At 37.0% G+C, this 13,186-nt stretch overlaps 1 protein-coding gene and 1 non-coding gene across 2 annotated transcripts; one reads left to right on the top strand and one right to left on the bottom strand.

Annotated features, from left to right (window-relative positions):
• Window positions 1–4,151: 4,151 nt before the first annotated feature.
• Window positions 4,152–4,607, bottom strand: LOC131604632 (uncharacterized). The gene has a single exon (XM_058877063.1). It carries the CDS (start codon window positions 4,605–4,607, stop codon window positions 4,152–4,154), a length of 456 nt encoding a protein of 151 aa, XP_058733046.1.
• A 1,204-nt stretch (window positions 4,608–5,811) lies between these two features.
• On the top strand, window positions 5,812–5,918 carry LOC131608372 (small nucleolar RNA R71). Its single transcript, XR_009285637.1, has one exon. It is a non-coding gene; the product is annotated as a small nucleolar RNA R71 (small nucleolar RNA).
• Window positions 5,919–13,186: the final 7,268 nt, after the last annotated feature.

The following is a 13,186-nucleotide window of genomic DNA, read 5'->3' as shown; positions in this document are numbered from 1 at the left end:
TTCTCAAGGATAGGGCACGGGCGATCTTAGTGACAAGACCACCTACAAGGATAGGACCAATGGTATCTTGGGCCAGAACGGCCATCCTAGCAAGCATAAATGATACTCCCATAACTGGTGTGCCTTGGAAAACACACATCATAATGCCTAGCTCATCCTTAGTCACCGAGGTATCGCACAAAGGTTTTCCAAAAAGAGTGAAATCTAGTATCATGTGGAAATACCTAATGGCGGGATTGTGGATTTCTGAAGAGAATCGTAGATCATTCTGGTTTCTACCAGATATGGTACTCCAAAAGTAGTCAACTATGTTATCTGAGAAGTACTCATCATCGACTTCCATTAAGGCATCCATGCCTTTAGGAAATCCTAGTAACTCGGCCAGCTGACGGGTGGTGAAACAGTAGGTGAATCCAAACAACCTGAATGAAACTCTTCCTCTGTTGAATCCTAATCCAAGTCTAGTCTCATATCGGAGGGAACTCAGAAACTCTAAAGTCAGGTTGCGGAATGTGGGTGTACGGGTGGTGAGGAGATCCTCCCATCCAATATGATGAAGCATAAAGTGCACACTTTCCCGAATGCCTAGAACGGTCAGAGTTGCATCATGCAAAAAAGCGGTGAGACCCATCTCACGCTGTGCCAGAATCTCATATTGTCGTTGCTGATCCTCACTCCCAAAATTAACTACCATATCATCAGTGAAGTCCATCTCTAAAGTCAGAAAAGAGGTTAGTACCCTGGAAGTTTTTAAAATCAGAATAAGTTTTAAGTTAGTATGATTTAAAACAAATGGAGTTAGTATTTTGAAAATAAAATGTAGAAAGAAAAGAAAATAAATTTTAATAAAACATTAAAATCAAAATAATTTAAAAGAAAATTAAAGTTAAAGGATGGGTTGTCTCCCACGAAAGCGCTTTGTTTAATGTTGTAAGCTCGACGAATCGACGGCCAGTTCTTTGACTCGACGATTAACTCTACGAGCTTAAGACTATCAATGTAGTCTTTGTTTTCAAAAATATGGTAATGTTTTAGTCACTGCCCGTTTACAATGAAGTTATCACTTGATTTTCCTTTAATTTCGACAGCGCCACTCGGAAATACTTTGGTAACTTCGAATGGACCAGACCATCTTGAGCGAAGTTTTCCAGGAAAGAGCTTAAGTCGAGAATTAAACAATAACACCACATCTCCTTCATTGAATTCCTTCCTAGAGATGTATTTATCGTGCCACTTCTTTGTCGTTTCTTTGTAAATCCTAGCATTCTCGTAAGCATCCAATCTAATTTCTTCCAACTCGTTGATATCTAATAGCCTCCTTTCGCCTGCGGTAGTGTAGCTTAAGTTTAAGGTTTTTATGTCCTAGTAGGCTTTGTGCTCTAGTTCTACCGATAAATGGCATGATTTACCGTACACTAATTTGAAAGGTGTGGTTCCTATAGGTGTCTTGTAGGCGGTTCTATACGCCCACAATGCTTCGTGTAACTTAGTTGACCAATCCTTCCTAGATGTGGCAACAGTCCTTTCAAGTATTTGCTTAATTTGTCTATTTGAGACTTCAACTTGTCCACTCGTTTGTGGGTGGTAAGGTGTCGCTACACGGTGTCGAATTCCATATTTTACTAAAAGTTTTTCGAAAATTCTAGATATGAAGTGGGATCCTCCATCGCTAATAACTAGTCTTGGTACACCGAATCTTGGAAAAATTATATTTTTGAACAGCTTAATCACTACTTGTGCATCGTTTGTGGGTGAGGCGACATCTTCTATCTATTTAGACATGTAATCAACTGCGACAAGTATGTAGTTATTTCCAAAGGAAAATGGAAAAGGTCCCATAAAATCTATTCCCACACATCAAAGATTTCTACTTCTAAAATGCCCTTTTGTGGCATCTCATCTCTCCTAGATATGTTTCCAGTGCGCTGACAACGGTCGCAATTCCTAACAGCGACGTGGACATCCTTCCACAGATTGGGCCAAAAGAGACCGGCTTGTAGAATCTTTGCGAACGTCTTTGATGTGCTTGCGCTCCCACCATAGGGGGCATCATGGCAATGATGTATTATACTCTCTATCTCTTCTTCCGGAACACATCGGCGGAATATCCCATCAGCGCCTCTCTTGAATAGCAAAGGTTCATCCCAATAATATTGTTTAAGATCGTGGAAGAACTTACTCTTTTGTTGATAGGTCATGTCAGGCGGAAGCACTCTCGCCGCTAGGTAATTGACAAAATCAGCATACCATGGCAGTGTGGTTCCGATGCTTAGCGTCTTAACGACTTTGGTTTGCGCTTTAGGTTGTTCCAATGTGTCGCTTTCGGATTCTAAATGTGCTATTAAGCGTTCATAAGGGAAATCATCGTTGATTGGTGTTTCTTTAGGTTTAATACCTTCCATCCTAGATAAATGGTCAGCTACTACATTTTCGGCTCCCTTTTTATCTTTGATTTCCAAATCAAATTCTTGTAACAGTAGGATCCACCTTAATAGTCTTGGTTTTGCATCTTGTTTAGCTAGTAGATACCTAATGGCTACATGGTCGGTATAAACTATTATCTTTGCTCCTATCAGATAGGAACGAAACTTATCTAACGCGAAGACCACGACCAAGAGTTCCTTTTCGGTTGTGGCGTAATTCATTTGCGCATGGTCTAAGGTCCTACTTGCATAGTATATTGCGTGGAGTTTCTTATCTTTCCTTTGGCTTAAGACTGCTCCTACAGCATAGTCGCTTGCATCGCACATAATTTCAAACGGTAAATTCCAGTCGGGTGGTTGCATTATGGGTGCGGATATGAGGGCTGTCTTTAGTACTTCAATTGCTTCTAAACATTCATCGTTGAAATTAAACTCTACGTCTTTCATTAAGAGGCTGGTCAGAGATTTAGAGATCTTAGAAAAGTCCTTTATAAATCTTCGGTAGAAACCTGCGTGTCCTTAGAAGCTCCGTATTTCTCTAACTGTTTTTGGGGGTTGGAGGTTCTCTATTACTTCGATATTTGCTTTATCGAATTCAATCCCTCTTTCGAAGACTACATGTCCAAGTACAATCCCTTGTTTAACCATAAAGTGACACTTTTCCCAGTTTAGGACGAGGTTAACTTGTACGCATCTGTCCAATACTTTTTCTAGATTTGAGAGGCATCCTTCGAAATCCTCCCCACATACAGAGAAGTCGTCCATAAAGACTTCCATGATGTTGTCTATGTAGTCAGCGAAAATTGACATCATGCATCTCTGAAATGTCGTAGGGGCGTTACATAATCCGAACGACATTCGTCTATAAGCGAATGTTCCATAAGGGCATGTGAAGGTTGTTTTCTCTTGGTCGTCAGGGTGAATTGGGATCTGAAAGAACCCTGAGTAACCATCCAGGTAGCAGTAATAAGAGTGTTTTGCTAAGCGTTCGAGCATTTGGTCAATAAAGGGAAGAGGGAAATGGTCTTTCCTTGTGGCTTTGTTTAATTTGCGATAGTCAATACACATCCTTGCTCCAGTCACCTTTCTTTCGGCGATAGATTCGTCTGACTTATTTACGGTAACTGTTATGCCTCCCTTTTTTGGTACACAATGGACCGGGCTTACCCACTGACTATCAGAGATTGGATATATAATTCCGGCATTCAGAAGTTTGGTAACTTCATCTTTAACTACTGTGCTCAGGGTAGGGTCAATCTTTCTTTGATGTTCCCTAGAGGTTTTGCAATCTTCTTCCAATATGATGCAATGCATACATATGGAAGGACTTATTCCTTTCAGATCAGCAATGTTATATTCTAACACGGATGGATATTTCCTTAACACTTGTAATAGCTTCTCGGTCTCTGTGGCTCGTAGCTATGCGTTAACGATTACTGGTCTTTTGAGCTCATCGTCTAGGTATTCATACCTAAGAGTCTTGGGTAATGGTTTAAGGTCCAAGGTTGGTTTCTTAGGGCAAGGCATAAGGTTGGGTGTTAAAGCTAAGCATTCGCTTAAACTATCGTCTCGATATTCCGGACGCCAATTGTCATCTTCGAAAATCAGGGGCATCGGAATCTTTATAACTTCAGAGTAAGATTCTTCCGATAATCCTATCTCTCTTACACATCCATCAATAACGTCCACCAGATAACATGTATCTTCTATAGTTGTGGCTTGAAGGAATTATGTTAAAATAAACTCGACCTTCTCTTCACCTACTTTGAATGTCAGCTTGCCTTTCTTTATGTCTATAATAGCTCCAGCGGTAGCTAGAAAGGGTCTTCCTAAGATTATAGGGGTATTGACGTCTTCCTTTATGTCCATAATTATGAAATCCATAGGAATATAGAATTGTCCGATGCGGACAGGTACGTTTTCAAGAACACCTACAGGATACTTAACAGATAGGTCTGCAAGTTGTATCGACATCTTGGTTGGTCTTAAGTCTCCCATGTTTAGTTTCTCGCAAATGGACAAAGGCATTAGGCTAATACTAGCTCCTAAGTCACACAGAGCTTTGTCTATGACAAATTTTCCTATATTGTAGGGTATGGAGAAACTTCCTGGGTCTTTCAGCTTAGGTGGCGTTTTATTTTGAATTATCGCACTACATTCGGCAGTGAGTGTGTACGGTCTCATTGTCTTCTATTTTCTTCTTATTCGATAGGATTTCTTTTAGGAACTTAGCATATGAGGGCATTTGTGTAATAGCTTCTATAAAAGGAATTGTAATGTTCAATTATTTAAGAAGTTCTACAAATTTCTTAAACTGCCTATGCTTTTAGATTTCTCGAACCTTTGAGGATACGAGATAGGTGGTTTATAAGGTGGTGGAGGTACATATGGCGCTTCTTTTTCCTCCGTCTCGCCTTCCTTGTCCTCTTTCTCTTTCGGGTTACTTGGTTTATCCTTGGGTCTACTTTCCTCCTCAGTTATCTTGCCAGGGCTTTGGAACATAGCATGGTTTTTAAGCCTAGGGTCAGTTGGTTCGTCCATCTCTCTACCACTTTGCAGAATAATAGCATGAGCATGTCCTTTCGGATTTGGTTGTGGCTGTCCAAGAAATGTCCCAGCAGGTGCGGCAGTAGGTGCTTGTTATTGTGCCACTTGAGAGATTTGTGTTTCAAGCATCTTGTTGTGAGTGGCCAACGCGTCTACTTTAGTCGCCTACTATTTAATTTGCTCATTGGTGTGCATGTTTTGGTTTAGGAAATCCTTATTAGTCTGAGTTTGATTGGCTATGAAATTTTCCATCATTAATTCCAAGTTAGACTTCCTAGGGACATTAGGAGCAGCTAAGGGTGCCTTTTGATATCCAAGTGGTACACTGGGTGCTTGACCAGACGCGTACAAGGCATTATTGTTCTTATACGAGAAGTTAGGGTGATTTTTCCATCCTGGGTTATACGTGTTTGAGTAAGGGTTTCCTTGAGCATAGTTTACTGGTTCAGTGGAAACTCCTGCCAAAAGATGGCACTCGCGTGCAGCATGTCCAGACGTTCTGCATATTTCACAATTGGGGCTTACAGCGGCCATGGAGGCTACAGGTGCTACAGTGAGGCTTTTGATCTTCTGAGTTAGGGCATCGACTTTGGCGTTAACGCGGTCGAGTCTACTTATCTCGTACATACCATTCTTTGTTAAAGATTTCTCTCCAGAAGTTCTCTCTGACTAAGCTCTCTCGCTTCCCCATTGATAATGGTTCTGAGCCATACTCTCTATAAGTGCGTAGGCATCGGCATATTCTTTGTTCATCGGTGCGCCACCTGCGGCGGCGTCAATTATAAGTCTCATGTTGTATAGGAGACCATTGTAGAAGGTATGTATAACTAACCACTCTTCTAATCTGTGATGTGGACAGAGTCTCGGCATGTCCTTGTATCTCTCCCATGCTTCGAATAAGGACTCGTTGTCTTTTTGTCTAAACCCATTGATCTGGGATCTTAGCATGACGGTCTTACTAGGTGGAAAATATCGTGCCAGGAAAACTTTCTTAAGTTCATTCCATGTAGTGACAGAATTTGCGGGTAAAGACTGGAGCCAAGCTCTAGCTCTATCCCTTAGTGAAAAAGGAAAAAGGCGTAGTTGGATAGCTTCTGAACTGACACCATTTGCTTTTACAGTGTCTGCATATTGCAAGAACACTAACAAATGAAGATTAGGGTCTTCCGTCGGATTTCCAGAAAATTGATTTTGTTGTAATGCTGACAACAAAGATGGCTTCAACTCGAAATTGTTCGCCTCTATAGCGGAAGCAACAATGCTATTGTGTGGTTCAGCTTGCGAAGGAATGGCGTAAAAATTGAGAAGATGCGGCTGTTCTCCCATGGTTGATTCTTCAACTGGTTCAGAAGTAGGATTAGAAACAAGAGTGCGAGTTCGTTGTAATCGACGTGATATAGTGATAGAACGCTCCAGTTCGGGAATTGGCAGTACTAAGTCTTCACTTCGAGAGCGAGTACTTGGCATGCACAAAGGGAATTAGAGTAATTAAGTTGCCTTAGTCTATACAACGTAACAGTTAATTACGATATCGACTAAATTAGTCCCCGGTAACGGCGCCAAAAACTTGATCACGACAAAGTGGGTTTGTCTGTGATTATGACTGCAAGTGCACAGTCTCTCGCGTAGTTTTAAAAAGATATCGAACCCAAAGGACTAAGAATCGACCTTAATGTAGTTAATCGTTACTACGTAAATATAAGGCTATCGTTTGATTGATTGAGATCAGACGGGGGAAAATAAAGAATAGAATTAAATTAAATCAAAGGATAATTATATCGGTATGTAATAGTCAGACATCGGGGATCTAGTAAACTATCGATGCGGATTGTGATTTAAAATTACTTTTCTGTAGAAATCATTAGTTTAAAAACCTTCCTCTCAAACTCTTGTGTTTACTGATTATGATTTCACTATTAAACCTAAGTGAGCGCTCTCGTTGTATCAATTGAAGTTTAAAGTGATTTTTGAAAACAAATGAAAACTAATTACCCTTAAAGCGCTCTCGTTGTATTTAAGGTTAATGCCTAATTTTTAAGGTCCAGTTAAAATCTCAAACTTCCGTTTTTATCAATCATAACTTCTATCGTTTTTAACTCTCGTTATAAAATAGTGTAATTAAGCTTTTAGAAATTATAGCCAGATAAATAAATTTTAGTTAATAAATTACATCGATAGCGTCACTAGATTCCCTCGGTTATATGACTTTACATACCGATAAGGGATATTTAGCCGGACATTATTTTAATAGACGAAACAGAACAGATATAGCAGGTATAAAATAATCCGGACATAATTTGATAAACTAACATAAACAGTAATTAATAATAAATGCTAATAAATAAACCTGAATTAAATTGCAGACTGAATATTGAAATCTTGCAGCACTGGTTCTCGAATCCGGTACTGGAATTAAATTCTGAAATTAAATCTAATGCTAAAAACTGAAACTAAATCCGAAGCTAGAAAGAAAAACTGAGTTGCAATAGTATTTCCGGTGTGGAAATCTATTGCAGGAAGTGGGTAGGAAGAAGTAGCAGAAATTGAAATTTGCATAGAAAAGAAAATGAAGGCAGTAGGTTAAAGCTTCGTCACCCTTTCAATTAATCTTGATGGGTATTTATAGAGCTGCAGATTCTTGAATTTGAACTTGTTTCACAGTAGTAGCATGTCTTTCGGAGGAGAAAATGGCGGAGAGAAACTGGGTAACGTCTTCTGGGCTTGAGTGTGTGACTCACGTCACACACTAGTAAATGGGGAGGTGCCGACCGGCAGGAGGGGGTATGTGACGGACGACAGGCACTCCCTTGTGCCACTCGTCACGTGCATCAGTTCCTTTGCACGTTGGGCTTGCTTGCTGCATTACTTTTAGGCCTTTTGCTTCTTATTTGCACCCCCATTGATTCAAGTGTCCCTTTTAGCAATTTCTCTTCATTTTGGCTCTTTTTTTCGATCATTTCTTTTACGAGCCCTGATTTAATAAATTCCTGAAATAAATACAAAATACCGGTATAACACGAAATAAAATAATAAAATTGAAATAAAATAAGATAATAATACATGTAAATTAAGCTAAATATACGATACGTTTTCGTGTTCTCAATCATTCATTTGAAGAGGAGAGTTTAATTCAATTTAAATCCATAAAATTGTAGTTCATTTGGAAAAAGTCAAACTGTATGGGTCAACCTTTGACTTTTGAGAAAATTGGTCAACTTTGGACTTTTGAAGATCAAGATCATCAACATATGATTATTAAAGTCATTTGACCAAGAAAAATCAAGAAAATAAATCAAAAATAAAAAAGTCAACAAAAGTCAAAATTAGGGTTTTAAGTGATTTTGACCTCATTTTGGGAACTTCAAATTTCACCTACAAATTCAAAAATCTCCCAACCTAAAAGTTGTAGATTTTGATCAAATAGACAACTTTATCACTAATAGAATTTCTTCAAAAGATGATTAATTTGAGAGATATTGGATCAAGAAGTTTATGTTCAAAAAACTTGAGAAATTTTAAGTGTTTTAACATGGATTTCTTCCAACTTCGTGGCCATTTTTCACCATGACCCAAAAGGAGTTTTAGAAAACTTTTAACAAGTGGATTGAAGTATATAGCAAGGGCTTTCCAAAGAGACCATTAGTATGAAATTTCATCACTTGAGCTATGAGATATGATTTTGCAAAGAAGGCATCATAGCACTTGAATTTCAAGAATGAACACGAAGAAGTTATGAACCAAAATCATTTCAAATGCAAAGATTCCTTTCTTGCAGCCCATGTAACTTGTTCCAAACACTAAATTTAGAAGATTACACTTGATTTTGAGCTATAATCCAAGTGTCTAATGCATTATCCAAGTGATCATTCCATTAATGGCATAAAGATCACATTTCCATTCTTGAAAAGTAGCTTTAATCACAACAACTCTTCTCTTGAGCTACTACATTCTTTCTTCAGCAACAAAAGCAAGTTGAAAGTCACAAGAAAGTCTCCATAATGGTGAGAAACTAACCAACAACTCCAAGCATGCTTGTACCACACCATTGGAAACACAATTTTCTCATTTCTTCATGAATAAGCAAAATGGTACAAGTATCACATGGGAGCTCCAATGGATCAGATTTTTCCCTCCACAAACCCTAATTTATGCCTATAAATATAGGTCATTGCTCATTGCATCAAACACACAAAAATTCTCCAAGTCACTACCTCACTTGAAATTCTCATTTTTCCATATTTGCATTCTTTGAGTGATTTGGAGTTCCACAAGTTCTGGGAGTCTAACAACCATTCCAACAACTTCTAGTCATCATTTAAAAGTTGTACATCATCTTCACCACCTTCAAAACCACCTCTAACCAAAAATCACTTTCAAACCTCCATTAAAGAATCTTTTGAAGCCTTAACCTTCCAATTATCATTCCATACACACATTGTCCAAACTATTGATCCAAACACCTTCCCTACATCATATTGAAGCTGTCCACACCCTTAACTAAAAATTGTAACACTTGGAACCCCAAGTTCCATCTTCACTTTCTTATTTTGTAGGTAACTTTGAGCAGGAGGTTTCAGAAGGTCTCAAGTTCAAGTGAGCACCCAGAAAGCTTCCACAAGGGCTCAGGAAGCTAATAGAATCAAGAAAATACTTCAAGGAGTTCTCCATTTTCAGATTCGATTTTAGTTATGAGGTAAACTTCAAAACTAGAACTCCCTCATTTGAGCATCGATTGTTGTGTTTCTTGATACTATTCTACTCAGAATCATGTGAGGATTAATATCCCTAAGGTTTTAGGGATCAGTTGTGCATATCCATTATTTAATTTCAGTTTTAAATTTTAGGGTTCATAGAGTTTTTTTGGAAATTAATGATTTATGTTTGAAATAAACTGAAACAATTTACATGGTTGGATTCCTAGTTAAAAACGAACAATTTTCATGTTTACATCACTGCAATTGGTTGAGAAATAAATTGTGTTGAAATTCAAAAATGGTGAATTGTTGTTGTTCGTGCGAGGAAGAAGATGAAGTTCTTCGGCCAGATTTTCAAAAACCCATTTGTTTTATAATGTATTTAATTGAAGTTTTTTATTTAATGACTAATCGTGATAGCTGAGTTGGTAGTGTGTGTGTTTGAAGCGTGTCCCATAGGTCTGGGGTTCGAATCCCCCTCGCCCCAGACCTTTTGTTTCTTTTTATTTTATAGGCATTTTCAACTTGTTTTGCTATGTTACCAATTGATCGCATCCATTGACTGGGCCAAGCACATGGCCCAGTGGCTAGTCTTTTAATCTGCAGGGCAAGGGGCGTGAGTTCAAGCCTCCCTAGGGCCAAAACCATATTTTAATCACTAGTTTATTTCATTTCTTTTATAACTTTGATAATTCATTTTAAATGGTAAATTAAATTATTTTAACTTGAGATTTTTTGTACCTCTTATTTAATTTGCCTATTTTCATGATATAACTTTAAAATAAAAATATATTATTTATTTTATCATTAAAAAAATTAATCAAAACAAGTCCTTTTTAGGTGTTTAAAATACAAAAAAATCCTTTCTTTTAATATTTTCTCCAAACAAATTGATAATATTTTTTGTGTGAGTATTTCTAGGGTTAGGTCAATATCCTCTTGATTATATCATGTACCCTTAGATCAACCCTCTTTTAGGGTTTGGTATTTCAAGTAAAAAATAAAAAATAAATTAGGTTTTGGTGATTCTAAAATACTAATTTCAAAAACCCTAATCCTTGATTCTTTGCTTATCCATGTTAAATGCGACTTGTTGCTTTGATCATTGCTTTTGTTTGTGTACATATACTTGTTAATTATCATCCTTGTATCCTTGTATCCTTGTACTTGTTATCCATTGTATTATCATTGTATATACTTTGTTTACTAACCAACATGCATGAAATACATATATCCATCAATCATCCATCATATTCATTCATACATGAAATGATTTCAAAGGTATTAAACCTCTATTATCCATTATCATTTGAGTTTACATTGATGTTTGTTATACTCACTTGTTTGTCTTTTGTAACACATGTTATCACACACACTTAAGGTATCCATTGTTTGATTACTTAAAGTTGTTGTTGAAAAATCCAAAGGAATGAGAATGGTATTGACTAAAATTGTCAAGGTACTCAATCTCTTCTCCAATCTCTTTATCTTTGTGCTCAGTATTGTTAAAGCTTTGAACTTGTTTTTGAAAATGGTTTTGTATTGTTAAAACTCAACCTGTTTAAAATCAACCCTTGGTTTTGTATTTTTAAAGCTCAACCAAGCCCCCGTTTAAAAACCTTGGTACTAAGAGGAGAATTATTTCCGGTGAAACTACTCTTAGTCCATTGACCTTGTATTGTTAAAGCTTGGTCCCCTTTTATTTAAAACTTGTTAAGTATTGTTAAAGCTTAACATTTTAAAAATCCGTTGAGTATTGTTAAAGCTCAACACCCAAAAAGATTTTGGCCACTTTAGGCTCTTTTATTTTTCCTTTTAAGAGGAACTACAAAAGCTCTGACTTTCCTATTGATAAAGGGGTGTGTAGGCCTAAGATGCGGTGTCTTATTGAGCTCACTTTTAAAAGCCTTCTTTTCTCATCTCCCCACTCTATTTAAACAAAAACACCAAGACATTTTCAAAATAACAGTAACAATAATAACAATATTTTCAAAGAGGTTCCTATGGAGTACCATAGATATGAGGGGTGCTTAAAACCTTCCCCTTGCATAACAAACCCCCCGTACCTAAATCCTTGTCTTTTTATTAGTTTTGTTTTAAAACTTCTTTGGGTTTTTTCGTTCTTTTCCCATTTCCTTTGGAAACAATAAAGCGCGGCGGAGACTCTATTTAAAACAAATGAGCTAAGACTATTCAATGGCTTTAGTCTTACAAATTTCACCGCTACACTGTCCAACACAAATTCTTCACTAAAACTCAACCAAAATAATGATTTAATCATGGAAACAAGATATTCTAAAATATAAGACCATTTAGCATCATAAAAACAAGTTTCATGATATTGATTTCATGACATTGATTTCATCACCTTATTTAAAAACCCTAACATTTCAAAACTATGAAAATGATGAATAAATCCTAGTTTCATGCTACTACCCATACATTAATCATAAAGAAAACCCACCCTTTAGGGATGTTACACCAATCGATTAGACGCTTCAAAAATGTTTCCAAAATTTTTTGACAAATTTTGCTTCACCTAGCACCATTCCAAAACATTGTTAGGGATGTTCTCTTAACAAATAAAGGATTAAAAACGTATTTTAGTGTGTGTGTGTGTGTGTGTGTGATTTATTCATATAACTTTATAGAAAAATCCACGTGTTTTTACAAAACATGGTTCACTGAGACACGATTGACGAGATTTCACACTTTGAAGCTTCAAGACTTGCCAAGTAAATCATGAAGGATAGAAAAACACTTAGAAAGGGAGGGGATTGAATAAGTGTAACTTCAATAACTTAGAAGATAAAACAATGAACACAATTATTTTTATCCTGGTTCGTTGTTAACCAAACTACTCCAGTCCACCCCCTTAGAGTGATTTACCTCAACTGAGGATTTAATCCATTAATCCAACTGATTACAATGGTTATTTGCTTAGAAACACTCTAAGTCTTCTAGAGTATACAAATCACAACTTGATCACTCTAGGAATCCTTCTAGAGTCTACAGATCACAACTTGATCACTCTAGGAATCCTTCTAGAGTCTACAGATCACAACTTGATCACTCTAGATATTCTTTTACAATCAATGTAAAATAAAGTTTACAAGAATATAAATTGCTTCTAATAAAGCTGTAATCACAACTATGATATTTCTCTTAAGTTCTAAACTTAACACTCACTAAAAATATTACAAGAGTTTGTGAGGTTGAAGATGAAGTTCGTGAGCTTTTGAATTTGATAGCGTTTCAGTATATTTGCACAAGTGTTCTTCTTTGCTTCTGATCAGAACTTCTATTTATAGGCGCTGAGAGGAAATGACCGTTGGGAGCATTTAATGCTTTGCGTGAATAGTACAATGCTGCATTTAATGTTTCACACTTTTGTCAACTACCTCGAGCCTTGCTTTTGCTGACTTTGCCTTTTGTAGCTTCTAACGTTCCTTTTGTCAGTCAGAGATTATACGTTTCAGCCTTTCATCTTGTACTTTCTTCTGGACTCAAATTTTGTAGATA

Source organism: Vicia villosa, linkage group LG5 (genome assembly GCF_029867415.1).
Source record: "Vicia villosa cultivar HV-30 ecotype Madison, WI linkage group LG5, Vvil1.0, whole genome shotgun sequence".
NCBI classification, from domain to species: domain Eukaryota; kingdom Viridiplantae; phylum Streptophyta; class Magnoliopsida; order Fabales; family Fabaceae; genus Vicia; species Vicia villosa.
The sequence above is the reverse complement of the archived record's forward strand: the minus strand, read 5'-3'. Positions and strand labels throughout refer to the sequence as shown.